Below are 18,292 nucleotides of genomic sequence, written 5' to 3'. Positions count from 1 at the left end.
GCCATATACACTCACATGCAATTTGTTCTTTTCCATAATACCAATCTTTTTAGTCTACCCTTTGGAAATGAAATGTCGCTATTTATGCTTCTGATGATTGCAAGAATCACATGTTAATTTCTTATTCTTAACCTATATCCACAACCATATTATGATGTTGGTTTTCTGTGTTGAATCTTACTTATCCAATTATCAGCATAGTTTATAAGCATGTTAGAAGTTATTCTTTATGTTTTAAGGTTGAACTCAAGTACTATCCCTTCTATTCCTATTTCAATGTCCTCAGTGTGTTAAACCTGACCTCCCATTTAAGAAAGTTACGGCTTGACCGCAAGGTCTTTGACGGTAATAAAAGTTAAAAGTTTTTTATTTTTAAATACATAATTAAAGATGATGATTGGACATTTTTTTAAATTACGAGTTAATTAATAATTGATCATGACCGAGTCGATGACCACCTCTACGGCTCTACCCATCACTGTCACATCTACGTGAATATCTGATAATTCAAAAATAAGAAAAGAACATTTTTTTTCCTGCAATTTAATGTAAAAGATATTGTACACGTAACAGACTAACAGTGTCATTTATTTAATTGTTCCGTGTACATAAAAGAAAGATTTTTGTTTGAGAGTTATCCCCTCCACAACCTTCGTATACTGATACACAGTCTCTGCAAATTGTTGCGCCTTTTGGTGAGAGAAGCAGAGATAATTGTCCGCCATGGCAAGAGTAGCTTCTAGTCCGGTCAGTCTTCACAGATTGCGGCCGCTTCATTTTCACCTGCGTCCCTCTTTGCACGTTCAAAAACCCTCTTTCCAACATCTCCGGAGTGGCAGGTTTCCTACGATATTTTGTCAGACAAATCCCAATCCAACTGAGTGTTGCCAGACGAAACCTAATCCTAATCCAGCTGAATCTGCAGAAAAGGTTGGATCTTTCTTCTTTCTGTGTGTTATTTTCAGTATGTCACTATAAATCTATGTTCTTTATGCTAGTCTTTGACTTTAATGGTTATTTTCAGTATGCCACTATAAATCTATGTTCTTTATGCTAGTTTTTTACTTTAATGGTTAGCTACTGCTTTCTGTTCTCTGGATTTTTCATTGCAATTCAGTTTGATTCTCAGTTTGATTCTTTATGCATAAGACGGTAGAAACAAACTGGGTTGGGATATACAGGCATGATCCAGCTAGGTTTTTGCAGACTTGATAGGATTTACATAAATACTTAAATTATAATGACTCATTGTTCCTATTTTAAAACTCTAGAAAGAAGCTATCTATATTTGCATAGTGAACATGAGAAACTCTCATATTGTCTCCCTGAACTTACATACTATGTTTGGTGTGTAGCATTTGGGATCTGTTTATTGACAGCTTGGTGTGTTGCATTTGGGATCTGTTGATTATTGACAGCATTGTCTGGTCAGTTGGGAGCCGAGCTGTGGGCTAAAACAGATGATTTTAATTACTGAGAGTGATGTCATATAATGGAACTTTTTTGCAATATTATCGCTTATATTCTGATGATTCTGATGGTCTCACTATTATTGCCACCACTTTTGTCTAGGAACAGGAAGCTCTGTCTGTAGAGCCTGGTTCAAGCAATGGTGTTGCGGACAGTGAAGTTTTGGTTTCCTCCAATGACTCGGGTTTTCTTGAATATCCAGACAAAAGTTTCAATAGGAGGATAGCACTGTTTTCCATAGTTGGAGCAGTAGGGCTTTTCTTGTCACACCGACTGGAATTCGGTGTTTCTTTAAAAGATTTATCCGCTGCTGCAATGCCTTATGAGAAGGTTTGTACACAAGCATTTTTAGTGCTTGTTGGCAGTTCATTTCTTTATCTATCATGTTTTATATATGAGCAGCGCAGATGGCATTTTGAAACTCCTGTCATCTAAGGATCGTTCATCTTCCTCTTGATTGACTTGAGTTTTTTCTCCCCCTGACCCCTACGCTTTTAGCGTGTATTCTATTTCAGTTGAGAATGCTTTTCTAATCATGTTTCTTTGATGATCATATAGGCCCTTTCAAATGGAAAGCCAACTGTGGTGGAGTTCTACGCAGATTGGTGTGAAGTTTGTAAAGAATTAGCTCCGGATGTGTATAAAGTTGAACAGCAGTACAAGTAATTTTCTTTCAACGTATTAGCAAAAAAGCTTGTCAATTTTAACTTTTTAATTACGTATGTAAATTGCAGATGTAGTTATTCTTGCTACCTAAGCCAAGTTCAGATTGTGTATAAGTCAACCATTTTCTATGTTTGCGAATTTTATGTTTATTAACATGCTATTACTTCATTGTATCAGTTGAGGCTTATTTATTTATTTAACAGGGACAAAGTAAATTTTGTTATGCTGAATGTGGATAACACAAAGTGGGAACAAGAGCTTGATGAGTTTGGAGTTGAAGGCATCCCCCATTTTGCATTCCTAGACAAGGATGGGAATGAAGAGGGTAACGTCGTTGGCCGGCTTCCACAACGATACTTACTCGAGAATGTGGATGCCCTAGCTCGGGGAGAAACATCAGTGCCTCATGCACGTGTTGTGGGGCAGTATTCTAGCACTGAAGAGCGTAAGGTCCATCGAGTTGTTGATCCAAGAAGTCACGGTTAGCACAAATGCCCCTCCCTTAATGGATATGATCATGCTATCCATTGAATTGACACAATAGAACTATAGAAGTGGCTTTTCCTCACTATATCAAGGATTTGTAAAGTTCCATGTCTTGTTACTTCAACTGTTAGAGAGAGAAGCTACTTGATCATCACACTTGTAAAGTTTCATGCCCTATTGCTCCCTCCAAGCACTCTTTGTCCATCACACTATGCTGTGACTTGTGACTTAAATTGTTAAAGATAGAAGCTATTTGCAAGATCCTTTCAACTTTGCAGCCAATATAGGGCTTCAACAACACCACCCAAACTTGCAAAAACACTTGTATTATTTCAAATTCTGAAGTGAATTCATTCAATGTCCTTGCAGTATTTGGCAAGTTATCATTTTGAGTTCTAATATCAAAATGCAAAATATAAGCTCAATGGTCACACAACAAAGAACATGTTCTGTATAAATGTATAATGCATCCTGCATTTTTTGACTTCTGATATCAAAATGTAAATATAAGCTCAATGATATGTATGTTCATCAGAAAGCAATATCAGTTCTTTTACAATAAAAGCAATGGTCACACAACAAAGAAACACAGCTTTGATCATTGCCCTAGGCTATGGAGGCTGCTAAAAGCATGCCCAAAACCAGCATTCTGTGTTGTCAACAATTGATAGGGATAGAGAGAGAGCTCAACCTCTTCCAACTGGTAATGAATTGAAAAATGAATCAATCTTCTCTTCCCATAAAGATCAGTAGTTTGAGTTTTGGTGCACTTCTCAGGCTCATAAAATACTTGAATAATAGCAATCATTTTGAGTTGGCTTTAGGAAAATGCAACTTGATGAGTGCAGGAAGTTCAGCCAGATCAACCTGGGACTTGCCCAACAGAATGCTCTTCAGTTTTTCATCGCAGTTGACTATGTTCTTGTTATTTGGATCCTAGAAGCAAAACATCACGAATTATCAATGTCTCAAGGTAGAAATAAACAACACATCATAGCTTAGCTTTCCAAATACATAAACATAAACATAAATCATCTTCTCCCCTATACTTATCAGTCTTGATTAGAGACATCCAGTTGATTATATTAAAAAAAAAAAAACTCAATTACCTGGAGATTGTTCTCCTTGATGTATGACCAAATACGCTTGAAACAACCCAAACGCGACGTCTGGGACTGACCCATGAAGTCTTTTAGTGCTGAAGGGAGATTAACTAGGTTAATTAAGTTTCCTAATTTCTTTGGGTTTTCCGCAACGAAGCTCTTCATCTTCTGAGGCAGCATTTTCTTCTTCCCTCGTCTTAAGTACTTTCCTTTAACTGTAGTAAAGAAGAAACCGTAATCAAAGACAAAAAAAGAAGAGATTTTTTGCTTGTTTCATGCTGGAACCATAGCAGAAATTTTATCAAACAGCTTGACCTCAACTTGTAGCCGACTTGATGGGCAGACGAGAGGGTTCTCTTTCTGCTAATATGAACCCCGAAAAAGAATAATAAATTTCACCCGGACCCCGAGTTCTTCACGTTAACAAATTAACCCATATATTTTAAAAATTACATATTGAGAAACCTAAAATTTCATCTTTTTCTATCATTGATCCGTAAACTAAAAATTAAAATTCATTCAACACTTGTTATAATCACTTATAATATTATTAAATAAAGTGGTTCTTAGTGTCTTTAGTGGTTAGTTGCTTCAACGGTTATTAGTGGTTTGTTATTTTAAGAAAGTTAATTAGAAACACTATTATAAATAATTTGTGAGTTTGATTATTTCATCAAGTTCAATGAACTAGAACTAGATCAAAATGACACCAAAGATCAACCCAAGTGAAAGATCAAATTGACATCAAGCTCAATGGGACATTTTGCAAGGCATACCCCATGTAGCATTAGCCGTAATATCAGCTTATAGTTAAACTAGTTCAATACTTGTTTGAAAGAAAGAAAGAAAAAAGATATGTAATTAAAAAAAAAAGGGAAAATATAATCTTACATTAATTTTGAATAAGTATAACTAACTAGATCATCCATGATTTCTTATAATATAATACAAAAACAATATACAATAATAGCTGCATTCCAAATTTCCACAAACTCTAAAAGCATTCTCTAGTCATAAGGATTCCTGAAAGACTTGAGAAGGTCTGGGATGTCATATCCGAGCATGTCATCTACAGATTGTATCATTTTAGGCTTCAGCCTTTCAAATCTATCGATATTGTAACCACTCAAAATTTCCTTGAATTGATCAACGTTTGGAAAATCCCCCGCTGGTAAATGGAATTCCCTCTGGACCTGTTTTGGACGAGTTGGTTACAAAACATATCATTACAGAGCTTTCACACGGGGAAAGAGAGGAAGGGAGAAGAGCTACCTTTAGGAACTCGTCTGCTAAGTTATCAATAAGTCTCTGTTGGACCTTGGCTTTGCCCATCATAGAAGGCATCTCTTTCTTTAGATGACTTATGATGTACGCATGAATTTTGGCAGCTCTCGCTCGTTTTACAAATTCGTTAATCTGAAGAACACAATGCATTTGTACATTTGGTTCAAGATTTTTACTGATGCAAAAACTATTACAGCATAATAATAATGAGCAAAACAAAATAGGGCATTTAGAACTCACACGACGATCACAAGCTTTCTTTGGTATGTCTTTCAAGTCGTTCATCAGGTCCTCCTGTTCCTTTTCAAAAAGCTCTCTACCAATTGGACCATCATAAGCATCCTCATTTATTGGTTTGTCATTGAATGACCTGTGAAACCCACAAAATTTTCATAACTTGAAGCCTTGATTTCAAATCCATTAAGGTGGAGTAGATTTGAAGATTTTTAAGCTATCCACTGCAAGATACTTTCAATCCCAAACAATCATCTTTTGCATTCTTAGATGTTAAATTCATATATAGCATGCAAAGGATATATGTTAAATATAAAAAGTAGATAAGTATCATTGTTAATTGCTTAAACTTCTATTTGAAACAAAATACACTTAAATATGATATCAAGAGAAGGCAAAAGATTTGAGTTCAAACTCCAATCAAAATATTTCTACTTGTTCGGCCTATAAAAACATAATCAGTTCATTATGTGAGGAGATAATTTAGATCAATGAGATAATAAGATGATGAGAAAATCATAAAGAACATACCCAATGTAAACACGCATAACTTCTGGAGTATTCAAAACTTTCCCCAAAGACCACATCAACGCTCCATAAACTCTCATGAGCTGCAGTAGACAATTTCTCAGTGAAGTAAAAGAACTAAACATAGAAAGCATTACCATAGACAACTGAAACTAAAATGAAGAAAAACTCCAAAGGCATTGACTGTCTCACTTGTTGAGTATCGACTTGATCAGCCTTGTTCAGAACCACCCTTATTTTATCATCATGGCCACGCAGAGATGAAATCACACGTTTGAACTCATCACTAATGTCAAGTTTGTGAGGATCAAACAACAGCAAGATGAGGTCACACTTGGCTGCAAACCAAGATGTGACACCAGTAAAGTCATAGCTCCTTTGTGTACGTTGCTTTTCTCCGGATAAAACTCCAGGAGTGTCAACAAATGTAAAGTGCTCCAACAGCTTTTTAAGCATTCAGAATGATAAGGACCAAAAAGTAAATCAATACCCAAATGCAAAAGGATAAAATCAACTGACTGTTTGTGAAGGTCTTTGGTATTCTATAAGCGAAAAGTGGTTAGTAGCTCACAGGATGAGGCATTTGAGAACACTCAAATTTTGACAAAAATGCAGTTCCAAATGTTGTAAGACCACTAAATGGCATATCCGCTTGAACAGCTACTGTGTTGCCTGGAATACTTCGTTCATCAGGTCCATTCTGTAAAAATCAGCATTGAGCATTGCTTAGACCAAAATGATAGAGTTGACCACAGTATAAAGTATTAGGGTTCCCAAATACATGAAGATTGTTAAATGACTGCTGGCAATTGAACGGAAGTACAAAAGTAAAGTTCCCATATGTAAAAGAACAGTTGTAACATTGCAAAACCAAAAAGGTCTAGAAATTAAGCTGCCAAAATTTAGCAACTGGCAAATCTAATACAAATATCAGTTAACAATCTTAGCATATGGTGGAGGAACATTTAACAATTTCTATACCCGTAACTAACTTGAGACTACAATTGCTACTAGCAGCTTTCTATTTATACTTCAAAAATAAATAAAAATAATAATTTTTTTATTAAAAAAAAACATCAATCCAATTTTCTGTGCCATCTAGATTGCTAATAGGTTAATATTAGCAGCAAGAAAGAGTTCCTCTCAGATAACATTTAGTGAAACTCATGTATGAGCTTACATAGTAACTTTATCTTCAGATAACAAAGATATAAAAATAGAATTATACCATGACAACCACAAATCTATCCGTAGTAGGCTCTGGTCCAATATGAGCTCCTGTAAGTATACAATACCATATGAGAATGCACAAACAAGATGAAAGTGAATGCACAAACAACTTGCAAATAAAGAACAGAAAGAGGGTATGGTAAACCTGGTACCTGGATAACTGCTCTTAAGCATATGTTTGATGAAAGTTGTCTTCCCAGTAGAATATTGACCCAAAAGCATCACCATGGGCTTGCAGTCAAAGTCACTACTTGCCTATGAACAAATAATACATTAATAATAGGAACAGATCCCAAATATCAAATATGCAACAACATTTTTCCCCAAAACCAAACATGAAATATACATATTTCTTTTTAGAAAAAGATATGATTATATATAGTAGAAGGACTTCACCAACCAATACGGGAGAGACAAAATCATTAAACCGATATGTAACTTCCAGAGGCTTCAGTTTCTTGGTGTATAACCTCTTCAATCCATCAACTATTGAGGTAACAGACGTTAAAGAGATCTGACAGCATACAAGGAAGAAAAAATCACGTGATCCCAGGAACAAAATACTCTAGAAAAATGAATTAGACAACCAATTTAATATCAATGCAACAAACATAAACTTATTAGAGTGAAAAAAAAAATAAAGAAACACAATGAATTGAATAATAAGCGAAGATTTGTAAATCACAGAAATTAACTCTTGAAAATTTGAAGTACTTCATAATGATATGTCAAGAGGAAAGCTTAATACAGTCCCAGTGAAAAAGAAAAGTTAGCAATGAATTAGCTGGCCATGCTTTTTCGGAGGGGAAAAAACTGACATTTCCAAGAGTACATAATTATTAGCAAACTAAATCCCATATCTTTGGGAAATTATGTCAAGGGAAGAGATCAGCACAAAACTAACTTCAGCACTTGTTGGTCATGTATATGACTGCTAGCTAAATAATACTACAATATGTGAGCAGAACTTGGATATTGCATCATCAGTGAGGGAACAGTTGATTTCATGAAAATGCACAGAATGCATGACTGATTAAGAGGAGCAGAAGAATCTTAAGCTTGATATTCATTATTCAAAGCATATATTGAAGCTTATAAGGAGACCTTTGTAGATTTTGAAGATTGAAACCAATTAGTTGATTGCTTGGGAGGACTTCCTGCACCATAGCCAATTTAGTTAAATTCAAGTTTATTGGCCCTGACACTACTTCCACCCTCAAAAGGCAAAATATATAAATAATGAAAAACAGGAGTTAAAGGAAAAGAGATCAAATTGATAAAAGAAAAATATTCCACCTACTATATAATCTTACCATCAGAATCATGTTTAGAACCAGGCTTTTTCTTCTGTGTGAAATGATTAAAGAAGTTAAATCATTCAACAGTAAACATAAAGTAGCATTCAGAAAGTGAATCTAGTAAACTTACAGCCAATAATGCATCCAAACCTTCCATGGTAGGTGGCTCCAAATTTTCCAATTCAACTGTAAATTTTTTCCATAGTATGATCACAGATTCACAATACGAAAACAATCTATTTCGTATTTCACAGAGAAACATACTTACGTACATGGTGTAACCTATCAGTTGGATATCATGTTACCAAAGGGAAAGAGAGAAAATTGTTAAATACATTAGTTACCTCCAGTTGTTGACAGATCAGTAGTCACCGCATGTCCAGCTTGTGCCAAAGAGATTAACTACATGTTGGAATCATATCCCAAAAAGCAAAAAGAGATTAACTAGATTAACTACATGTTGGAATCATTCATGGAGAGAGATCATCATTCTAAAATAAAAGGCAAAAGTCCAGAACAGAATGAAAACCTGCATGGCTGTAACAAACTCTCTAAAACCTAGAAACCCTTGCCTCTTGGAATCTGCAATTGCCCAGACCTTGGGGAAAAGGGAAAAAGCAAATCAATATTGTCCAATATGTTTAAATATGGTGTTCTGAAAAGGGAGAAATAGGAGAAAGATATTTGAGCGAGGGGGGGGGGGGGGCATCTGCGTATCCCTTGGCTTTCACATCGATTGAATACATCATACATGAAAATCTACAATTGAAAGGCAATATGTGACTATCCCAAAGTAGAATATACTAAAGAACCTACGACATAAATCCATATCACTTTTACCAAAAGCTGAAAAAGCTAGAGCCTTCTACTAGCTAAGCTATTCAGTTTAGTTTGTAACATAGCTAACAATGTAACCCCAAAAACACAGATATCAATTATGGAGTATATTTAATAGGTCAAACTTGTATATTTGAGCATATCAATGACTTGCAAGTATACACAATGGGAATCATTGTTGAGTAGTTGCTACTATTGAACTTGTTTGCCAACAAACACCAACTTTGTCCCCTTTTGTATCTTAGACTCTTAGAGTGACTCGCCATTTTCTAATTTAAGACAATGGCAAGAGACTCACGTACGTGTGCGCGGCAAAGGAACGGGAATGAGAGGATATTTAAAATATCATTTCAACTGGTATTTTGTCCCAAAACATTGTCAGGTAAAATAAACAATTTTAAAAATAAAAACCAGCAACCTTCAATTCAATGCAGAGCGTTACGGTGATTATGATCGAATAGATAAAGAATTTTGTAACTGAACCTGCTTAAGATCCTGACGAGACAAGTTGGCCATGCCGAAGAATTTCGTGGCGTCGTTTCCGGTGATGCGTCCATCTCCATCTAAAAAAATCAATTTCGAATTAACGCATTATCATTCCAGGGCGCATATACGCAGACATTATCATCGGAAGGGATAAAAATAACACGAAATTGAATTAATTGAACCTGAATCAGCGCAGGCGAACCATTCCTGATATGTCTTCTCGTGTTGTTTGGAGCAGCGGTTAATGGGAGCATCATCGATGTCCAAGATCGACTCCTTTGAGTCCTTTCCTTTTGAACTGCTCCATTCCAGCGCCTTCACCTTTGAATCATCCCTTTTGAAACTAGCTCGAAAACTGTTCATCATGCTTCAAACAATTCACTCAGGCTCGCCGGAGAAGTTACTGTATGTTCGTCTGTTCCCTCCACCTCTTTTAGTTAATACAAAATTGAGACTGGATTCATTTAATCTCAATCTGGTGAAAATCCGCCTTTTTTTGTATCCTCGTAGGGTGTGTATGAATCCTCCATACAAGACCTTTCGCGGCAAGGACATCGAACATTTCGTGCATAAATAGCATTATACCGTACATAAATTATGGGAATTTATTTTCAAAANGGGGGGGGGGGGGGGGGGGGCATCTGCGTATCCCTTGGCTTTCACATCGATTGAATACATCATACATGAAAATCTACAATTGAAAGGCAATATGTGACTATCCCAAAGTAGAATATACTAAAGAACCTACGACATAAATCCATATCACTTTTACCAAAAGCTGAAAAAGCTAGAGCCTTCTACTAGCTAAGCTATTCAGTTTAGTTTGTAACATAGCTAACAATGTAACCCCAAAAACACAGATATCAATTATGGAGTATATTTAATAGGTCAAACTTGTATATTTGAGCATATCAATGACTTGCAAGTATACACAATGGGAATCATTGTTGAGTAGTTGCTACTATTGAACTTGTTTGCCAACAAACACCAACTTTGTCCCCTTTTGTATCTTAGACTCTTAGAGTGACTCGCCATTTTCTAATTTAAGACAATGGCAAGAGACTCACGTACGTGTGCGCGGCAAAGGAACGGGAATGAGAGGATATTTAAAATATCATTTCAACTGGTATTTTGTCCCAAAACATTGTCAGGTAAAATAAACAATTTTAAAAATAAAAACCAGCAACCTTCAATTCAATGCAGAGCGTTACGGTGATTATGATCGAATAGATAAAGAATTTTGTAACTGAACCTGCTTAAGATCCTGACGAGACAAGTTGGCCATGCCGAAGAATTTCGTGGCGTCGTTTCCGGTGATGCGTCCATCTCCATCTAAAAAAATCAATTTCGAATTAACGCATTATCATTCCAGGGCGCATATACGCAGACATTATCATCGGAAGGGATAAAAATAACACGAAATTGAATTAATTGAACCTGAATCAGCGCAGGCGAACCATTCCTGATATGTCTTCTCGTGTTGTTTGGAGCAGCGGTTAATGGGAGCATCATCGATGTCCAAGATCGACTCCTTTGAGTCCTTTCCTTTTGAACTGCTCCATTCCAGCGCCTTCACCTTTGAATCATCCCTTTTGAAACTAGCTCGAAAACTGTTCATCATGCTTCAAACAATTCACTCAGGCTCGCCGGAGAAGTTACTGTATGTTCGTCTGTTCCCTCCACCTCTTTTAGTTAATACAAAATTGAGACTGGATTCATTTAATCTCAATCTGGTGAAAATCCGCCTTTTTTTGTATCCTCGTAGGGTGTGTATGAATCCTCCATACAAGACCTTTCGCGGCAAGGACATCGAACATTTCGTGCATAAATAGCATTATACCGTACATAAATTATGGGAATTTATTTTCAAAAAAAAAATTTGTTTGAAGCATGATGAACATAATTAACTAAAAGAGGTGGAGGGAATGCAAAATTATGGGAATTTGCAACATAATTATATATGCTTTTTTTAAAATAGTGCAGTTTTTGAGAGTATATGTTTGGTAAATCACGTGTAATAGCTCATAAATTATACAAAATAAATAAATTGTACAAAAAAGATGATGTGCAATGAATTCGACTAAGAAAGTATTGACAAAAATTGAACAACTACTGTGACACTTTCTTTCTTTTTTCAACCAACCCAATTCATATTACTAAGATATCTTCATTTTACCATTTTCATAATATGCATAACTAAGCATAAGATATATACATAAGATATACCTAAATAGTAAGAGTTCTTTTTACTTTTGATCCCACAATTATTGAATCATTTCTATATTTAGTCCTCGATTATTAAAATCTCGTCATATTTGATATTCTGGCTTAATTTCTGGTCATCGGTGACTTAATTTACATATGTACAGAGTTATTTTATATTTATTATTGACAATTATCTTTATAACCAAGGCAAGCGTATTATTTGGAAGCTAACCTCAACCAAGTTGGTTGAACAATTGGTTTGATGTGACAAGGCGGCCTTCACTTAACATATATCTTCGAATAATGGTTGTAAGTTTTCCCGTAAATCAAATGACAAGTGTATTATAATATTGCATAAGGCTATCCATAAATAGAAACACAAGTTACAAGACAAATGCTTGATTGCAAAACTCTCCAAAAGCATCACTGCAGATCAAATAACAGGAATATAATGGCTGGCAGTGAATAGGGGGAAAACATGGACACAGAGCTACAACCAAAGATCAGAATAAACAAATTATTGAATAGCTTTTACATTCCCAGGCTCCAGCACCATCATATACATATATATTATATTAAGTTTCACTGTGCCAATAAAACTGAATCACCAGCTCTTCTGTTGGCATATATTCATGAACTATGTATGTGTTGAATCCATTATTGGTGCAGTTATGGCACTTAAATTCTGTCTGTCAATGCTGCAGTTCTGATCATCATTCAAGAAATGCCAACTGTTTTCCCCAGCAACCACAGCACCAGTGACAATTCTATACCAAATATTGTGTGAAGCGATGTCCGGTCCAACATGAATCCATATATTGTAATACCTGCTCTGTTGTTCTCAAAATATGTAACTGCAACAAATCAAAACACAAATGTTAATTGGGTAATATGGACAGACAAGATCTTTTTGTCTCGAACAACGTCAACTTACCCAAGGCCTGTCTTTTTTGAAACGAAATTGTGCTAAAGGCATATGAATGAACAAAGTTTGTGTTGTCTAGCTCGTCTTCTTCTTCACCAACATCGTCAGCATCAGAAGATGGATCAGAAGTCACAGGGAACACACAGTCTGTTGAAGGAATCTGAGCAATTTGTGGAGTCTCAGCCTCGACTGTATCGAACGAGTCTATTGTTGCACACACATGCCACTTAGCTGCAAGGCATGTCACTCCTTGTGCTTTGTGGGTAATTCTTGTTGCACTTCTCAGTAGTATCATGAGGCCAGCAAGAAGACTGAGCGAGCAGAGCTGCATATCATATCAAGGCAAAAACAATACTTCATTTAGTACTAGTAAACAGGCAGAAAGAAAATGCTTATTTAGAAATTGAGAAAGCCAAACTAACTAACTAAGAAATCCTACCGCAAGTTCACCACTCTTGTAGATATGGAGATCTGCAGTGGCACGTGTAGTCACAAGAAGAGACGCGAATTGACTAGCTGTGATGAATACCAATGCCCACAAGATGAAAACGCGGTATCTGTGGCTTATAATCCGCAAATACCTTCTGATCCTGAGGTGCTCCCTTAACACCGATTCCACATTGGAGTCTTGATGGAATACCTGAGCGAAATCTTGCAGTCTGAGAATCTGGAGGTAGCAGATGAGACGGAATAGAACACACACAAGGAAGAAGACCACCGTCCTGTAAAGCCAAGAGCACAGCTCCAGTGTGCAGGCAAAGACATCACTCACAACAGCATTGCCCAAGAATGGGATTTGGGTCCCACCTGAGGTGTACCACCATATCTTGTATGCACTTTCAGCAGCAAGACAAGGCATGACAAAGATGAAAAGGATCCTTATTGATCTCTGTATGTTAAGTAGAAACAATTGTTGTCAGTTCATGTTGTTCAAAGCAAATACAATGCTACCCCTTCATCTAATATTCAATCAACTTAACAATACCTACTTTCATTTCTTCGACTCAGTTGATACTATTTCTGCACAGTACCAACCACAAACAGCCATTTTTAAGAGTTGACATGTGATATTGTGTGGATTTAATTCATTTCTGAAACACATTAACCATTTAAATTTATCTCCAATATACAAAGTGCAAGAACTGGATTATATCCATATTTAGACTCATTCCTTTTGTTTTTTCCTTTCAGATTTCTATGCCAGCTAGCCAGAAGGATACAAAGAGCATGCTGGGAATATAACAATTAACAGTCAATCCATAACTCTTTTCCACTACTGGGGATGTTCTAGAGAGCAACATTTTTTTAATCATTAAAAAAAAAAAAAAAAAAAAAAAAAAAGCAAAGTCAACAATGATGATTTTAGGAAAGAAAATCCAACTGTCAGTCTGATCTGTTATGCAACAAAAGGCTCTCTCTTTCCCCTACAGGCTTACAGGCTTTACAGCTAGTGATACCACTTTTTTCTTTCTTCTCTTAGACAACTAGCGTGCAAGAAAAATTATGGGTTATGGCCTTGGTCTAAGATTGCCTTTCCTATATTCTTTTCTCATAGAATCATCAAAATGTCGGCAAAATTTACAAAGGGAGTGTCGGCAAAATTTACGAAGGGAGTGTTTGGTAGACAGATAAGTGAGTTTGAGTAGTTGATAGTATTAGTTGATTATATAAAGATTTTTGGTAAATTAGATGATACTTGATAATTGATTAGGTACAAAATGATTTTCTAAATAAAAAGAGAAAGATGCTTTGAATAGCTTTTTGAATTTGAGCATTTTGAAACAATAAGTTGTTAAAAAAAGCTAATTAATCAAAGAATGAATCTTTACCGTTAAATCCATTACCGGATTGCAACAACTGTCGAAATTGCGGTCACAGAGATTTCTTTACAGTGTAAATTTTAAAACAAGGATGATGATCATAATCATGGAATAAAGAACGAACACTAAGATGAAATTCACGAAGAAAAACTCACATTGAGCTGTTCAGTGTAGCATTTCCTGACCGCCTCGCTCTCGTCGCAAAGCTTATCAAAGAACAGGAACCTACGGAGGCCGTATTTCCGGACGAAGCCGGAGAGGCAGACGAAGGAGAGGGCGGCGACGCCACTGAGGGAGAGCTGAACAATGATATCGTAGGGCCTACTGTGTTTACTGTCGCAGCCGCTGCAGGCGAGGAAGAAGTGCGAGAAGCAAGGCACGACGACGGTCATCAACAGGAAAACGGTCCACGAGAGCACGGTGGAGCACCGGTCCGACTGATCCACGCACATCCATTTCAGCCATGACCTGAAGCTATGCAGCTCGTCGAATGCGTGCGATTTGCTGCGCCCTAACGCCTTGTTCTTCTTCTTCAGCAGCGCTTCCCCAGCTTCATCCCCCATTTTTGTTTTTCGCCGGAAATCGAGCGAGCGAGCGAGACGCAGAGAGATTGGCGGAGAAAAGGTCCCGCGGTTTGTGGGTCTCAGCTGAAAACTGGTTTTTATATATATAGGTGCGGCGGTCCGGTCCGGTCCGATCCAAGTCGAGTTGGAGTGTAGTCAATTTGATGTGCTCTATGGTTACTTGTATAGAAGACAAAGATTAACGTAGGAGACTAACAGTCATGAATTTTTTTTGGAGTAAAAGTTGAGATTTTCAAAATCGACCGTTTACTACTTTCTACACAATAATATTTATATTTATATATATAAATAAAAATAAAAATAAAAATATTGTAGTGGCTACTACTATAGTACTATTATACCCTAAAAAATATTTTTAAAAATTTAATTTTTTACGCTTTGTTTTCAACCATTCAATCCAATCAAAAGGTTAGATGGACAGAGCCACATAAGGGTCATTCTACTGTATCATCCTCACATGCCATTCGTGAGCTTTCATAACAAGACTAGAGTTGTCAGACTTGTCATATTTATAAGGAGGTTAAATTTTGTACGAACTGGTGGACGCTTTTTTTTTTGGAAAGAAGTTGACAACATATATTGTGCTCACATTCAAATAGGTATTTGTATGTTTGGAAAACTCTCCTTTAGTGTTAGACTGCTTTTAATGATTGATTATATTGGTGTGGTCATAGTGTTTTTTTTTTTTTTGGTATAAAAAAGATCACATCTTTTTTATATTTTGAAAGATACATTGGAATAGTATATATCAAAGAATTTTGCTTATACAAATACGTACAACATTATTTATATAGTACATATAAAATATTTGTGTAATTTTGTAGGATGTTGGCAAGAGCTTCACATGTTTCTAGATATATTGAGACATAAATAAGTACATAGTAGATAGATAGATGTAAACATGAATTTTGGATAAATATTCAGATTAAAAGGTTACACAATTATACACCAACATTTGCCTAAATATTATTGTAGAATATTACAACTAAAATTATTTTTGGTTGATATTTAATTAGATAAACTATAAATAAATTGGAACTATGAACTAAACTTTGTTTGAGTAAGAGTCATGCAAATGCGATCAATAGAAGAATTAAAGGAGAAGAAATTGCTGCATATTTGGATCTAATCATTAGATGCTGAAAATAATGAAAACTGCTTCAACTTTTGGTGTCACATCTACCATAAAGAAGATGCCAAGTGGCTGCTTTGGGATAGGAATAACTTATTTTGGAATATGAACAAATCAAAGCAAGGGGAATTAATAAATGACAATTTATATATGAACCTAATCTAATACTCCATACTTTACTAAAAGTAAAGGAAAAAGAAAATCATATATGAGAAGTTATCTCGTGCTCAAATGATATGTGTTTTTAACTTTACATTAAAATGTCAAAGATTTGATCCTTCAATCCTTCAATTGTATATCGGGTCACGGGCTATGGGCCATGTTCATTCATTGTATAGTTTGAGGATTATTACATATGAGCTGTGATTACTGATTAGCGATTAGCAAACAAAGCTAATATTTTATGGATGAAATGGAAGAATAAAAGTAAAGAACATGGGATGAGTTTGAGTTGGAGAAATTGTAGTGGTCAGCAAAGGTAGTGAAGAGGATGAGCTTCAGAGTCACAATCAAGAAAGAAGAAAAGCTAGCATGCAGAAGCTTCATCCCATGTGAATTACAGGTTCACATTTTCCGTGACTATCAATCAAATTAAATCTCTTTCAAAAAAAAAAAAAATCAAATGAAAGCTAGCTAGCTAGCAATGCGCATTCATGACAGCAGACAATTTGGCCAGGAAGACATAATAATAATGAAAGTATTTTAAGGAAAACAGACATCTATCATGTCTGCATGCTAAAATAACCTAGAAAAGACAAAGTAATCATATGAGACAGCCGCGAAAGCTTAGACGTGTCCAGGCACAAATCGATCGATTCAATCGCGCAGATCTACACGTACCCGTCTTCAACGCATGTGACGTCCATGTATTCCGATCCTCCAGATAACCTTTGTTTATACAGATTAAGTGCGTTTACTTGGCTTAATCCAATCAACCAAATACATCTGAATAGTAATAATTGAAACCGGTAGGACACTATATAAATAATAGATATATAAGAATTAACTTATAGACCTTCCAAAACCAGCTTGATTGGCAATATTTGATGGGAAATGTAAGTGAAATTCCATGGAAAAGAAGTTATTGAAAATATTAATTTCATTGTTTGGTTGGATTTGTAATTGTAAAAAATAATGAGTATAAAGACATATATATATATGTCCCTATACAATAATTATTAATTGTAAAGAATAATGAGTATATATACGCGTTGGCTATTAATTGGACAATTATTTGTTCAAATTCAATCAATGATAACGACATCATAAAACATAATCGATCAAACTCAATTCTTTAAATTGTACTATATAATATTCGATGTTATAATTTATAACAAATTCATTCCGTGCAACGCGCGGGCGAAAATAATAATAATAATAATAACAATAATAATTTATAAATTAAAATATTAGAATAGAGATTAGGGTTCTCCAAAAAAAAAAAAAAAAAAAAAAAAAAAAAGGAGATACCATCTCACTTTCGCTGTCGACCACTCCACCAAGACAAAGACAAAGCCTCCGCTGTCTGCACCTGCTACCCTGTTCCGCCGTTCGCAGATTCTTGACGAAGGTATCCAGTCTACTCACAACACCTCTCCTTGATTTCTAGCTTGAATAGGTTGAATATTGATTTCTATCTTGAACATTGATTGTTTGAAGGAGTTGAAGCCTTGATTCCCTCGAAGGCTAGGTCAATTTCTAGCCTTGAATCCTCGATTCCCTGTTTCCCTTGTATTCTAGGTTAATTTGCCTTTGCCATTTTTAGAATTCATGCCTTTGAAGCACAAGGGTAAAATAGTCCTACAATCTCACTTTTTGTTCCCAACTAACACGAAAAAATTTTTTGATATCACCTCACTCCGTGCAACGCACGAGCGAAAATAATAATAATAATAATTTATAAATTAAAATATTAGAATAGAGATTAGGGTTCTCTAAAAAAAAAAAAAAAAAAAAAAAAAAAAAAAACAACCCCCCCCCCCCCCCCCCCCCCCCCCCCCCCCC

General features: G+C 35.7%; 5 protein-coding genes across 7 annotated transcripts; 1 reads left to right on the top strand and 4 right to left on the bottom strand.

Moving 5' to 3' along the window:
• Positions 1-624: 624 nt before the first annotated feature.
• On the top strand, positions 625-2,982 carry LOC116020059 (thioredoxin-like protein HCF164, chloroplastic). 2 transcript variants are annotated; one of them, XM_031260522.1, is made up of 4 exons: positions 625-930; positions 1,579-1,800; positions 2,029-2,132; positions 2,340-2,982. In XM_031260522.1, the coding sequence occupies exons 1-4, from the start codon at positions 724-726 to the stop codon at positions 2,620-2,622; spliced, it is 816 nt and encodes a 271-aa protein (XP_031116382.1). In that variant the 5' UTR covers positions 625-723; the 3' UTR covers positions 2,623-2,982. The 2 variants fall into 2 exon arrangements, with proteins under 2 accessions (XP_031116382.1, XP_031116381.1); XM_031260521.1 differs by having other exon boundaries at positions 626-930; positions 1,573-1,800.
• A 90-nt stretch (positions 2,983-3,072) lies between these two features.
• On the bottom strand, positions 3,073-4,085 carry LOC116020061 (upstream activation factor subunit UAF30). Its single transcript, XM_031260523.1, has 3 exons — positions 4,028-4,085; positions 3,732-3,940; positions 3,073-3,558 (listed from the first exon to the last, which is right to left on the bottom strand). Exons 2-3 carry the CDS (start codon positions 3,903-3,905, stop codon positions 3,427-3,429), a joined length of 306 nt encoding a protein of 101 aa, XP_031116383.1. The 5' UTR covers positions 3,906-3,940; positions 4,028-4,085; the 3' UTR covers positions 3,073-3,426.
• A 501-nt stretch (positions 4,086-4,586) lies between these two features.
• LOC116020621 (EH domain-containing protein 1-like) lies at positions 4,587-10,144 on the bottom strand. Of its 2 annotated transcripts, none has more exons than XM_031261091.1 (16): positions 9,805-10,144; positions 9,620-9,699; positions 8,829-8,897; positions 8,644-8,701; positions 8,430-8,485; positions 8,315-8,348; positions 8,106-8,158; positions 7,402-7,515; positions 7,154-7,256; positions 7,000-7,049; positions 6,343-6,471; positions 5,964-6,215; positions 5,775-5,854; positions 5,250-5,379; positions 4,998-5,141; positions 4,587-4,918 (listed from the first exon to the last, which is right to left on the bottom strand). In XM_031261091.1, exons 1-16 carry the CDS (start codon positions 9,986-9,988, stop codon positions 4,733-4,735), a joined length of 1,722 nt encoding a protein of 573 aa, XP_031116951.1. In that variant the 5' UTR covers positions 9,989-10,144; the 3' UTR covers positions 4,587-4,732. The 2 variants fall into 2 exon arrangements, with proteins under 2 accessions (XP_031116951.1, XP_031116953.1); XM_031261093.1 differs by having other exon boundaries at positions 8,315-8,345.
• Positions 10,145-10,838: 694 nt separating this feature from the next.
• LOC116020555 (EH domain-containing protein 1-like) lies at positions 10,839-11,399 on the bottom strand. The gene is made up of 2 exons (XM_031261024.1): positions 11,060-11,399; positions 10,839-10,954 (listed from the first exon to the last, which is right to left on the bottom strand). Exons 1-2 carry the CDS (start codon positions 11,241-11,243, stop codon positions 10,839-10,841), a joined length of 300 nt encoding a protein of 99 aa, XP_031116884.1. The 5' UTR covers positions 11,244-11,399.
• Positions 11,400-12,149: 750 nt separating this feature from the next.
• Positions 12,150-15,224, bottom strand: LOC116021045. Its single transcript, XM_031261644.1, has 4 exons — positions 14,728-15,224; positions 13,192-13,641; positions 12,762-13,077; positions 12,150-12,681 (listed from the first exon to the last, which is right to left on the bottom strand). The coding sequence occupies exons 1-4, from the start codon at positions 15,133-15,135 to the stop codon at positions 12,545-12,547; spliced, it is 1,311 nt and encodes a 436-aa protein (XP_031117504.1). The 5' UTR covers positions 15,136-15,224; the 3' UTR covers positions 12,150-12,544.
• Between the last annotated feature and the right edge of the window lie 3,068 nt (positions 15,225-18,292).

The sequence above is a fragment of the Ipomoea triloba genome, chromosome 5, assembly GCF_003576645.1.
Source record: "Ipomoea triloba cultivar NCNSP0323 chromosome 5, ASM357664v1".
In the NCBI taxonomy this organism is placed as follows: domain Eukaryota; kingdom Viridiplantae; phylum Streptophyta; class Magnoliopsida; order Solanales; family Convolvulaceae; genus Ipomoea; species Ipomoea triloba.
The sequence above is the reverse complement of the archived record's forward strand: the minus strand, read 5'-3'. Positions and strand labels throughout refer to the sequence as shown.

What these genes read in the sequence shown, in the direction of transcription:
- LOC116021045 (XM_031261644.1), bottom strand. Translation starts at nt 15,135, where the DNA reads ATGGGGGATGAAGCTGGGGAAGCGCTGCTGAAGAAGAAGAACAAGGCG. An exon ending in ACAAGAGTGGTGAACTTGCG is followed by an intron (nt 13,078 to 13,191) that starts GTAGGATTTCTT and finishes TATGATATGCAG; the next exon opens with CTCTGCTCGCTCAGTCTTCT. An exon ending in TCAAAAAAGACAGGCCTTGG is followed by an intron (nt 12,682 to 12,761) that starts GTAAGTTGACGT and finishes GATTTGTTGCAG; the next exon opens with TTACATATTTTGAGAACAAC.
- LOC116020059 (XM_031260521.1), top strand. Translation starts at nt 724, where the DNA reads ATGGCAAGAGTAGCTTCTAGTCCGGTCAGTCTTCACAGATTGCGGCCG. An exon ending in CAGCTGAATCTGCAGAAAAG is followed by an intron (nt 931 to 1,572) that starts GTTGGATCTTTC and finishes ACTTTTGTCTAG; the next exon opens with GAACAGGAAGCTCTGTCTGT. An exon ending in AAAGTTGAACAGCAGTACAA is followed by an intron (nt 2,133 to 2,339) that starts GTAATTTTCTTT and finishes TTTATTTAACAG; the next exon opens with GGACAAAGTAAATTTTGTTA.
- LOC116020555 (XM_031261024.1), bottom strand. Translation starts at nt 11,243, where the DNA reads ATGATGAACAGTTTTCGAGCTAGTTTCAAAAGGGATGATTCAAAGGTG. An exon ending in GTTCGCCTGCGCTGATTCAG is followed by an intron (nt 10,955 to 11,059) that starts GTTCAATTAATT and finishes TGATTTTTTTAG; the next exon opens with ATGGAGATGGACGCATCACC.
- LOC116020621 (XM_031261091.1), bottom strand. Translation starts at nt 9,988, where the DNA reads ATGATGAACAGTTTTCGAGCTAGTTTCAAAAGGGATGATTCAAAGGTG. An exon ending in CTCGTCAGGATCTTAAGCAG is followed by an intron (nt 8,898 to 9,619) that starts GTTCAGTTACAA and finishes CTTTTCCCCAAG; the next exon opens with GTCTGGGCAATTGCAGATTC. An exon ending in ATTTTGTCTCTCCCGTATTG is followed by an intron (nt 7,257 to 7,401) that starts GTTGGTGAAGTC and finishes ATTTGTTCATAG; the next exon opens with GCAAGTAGTGACTTTGACTG.
- LOC116020061 (XM_031260523.1), bottom strand. Translation starts at nt 3,905, where the DNA reads ATGCTGCCTCAGAAGATGAAGAGCTTCGTTGCGGAAAACCCAAAGAAA. An exon ending in TCAAGGAGAACAATCTCCAG is followed by an intron (nt 3,559 to 3,731) that starts GTAATTGAGTTT and finishes TTTTGCTTCTAG; the next exon opens with GATCCAAATAACAAGAACAT.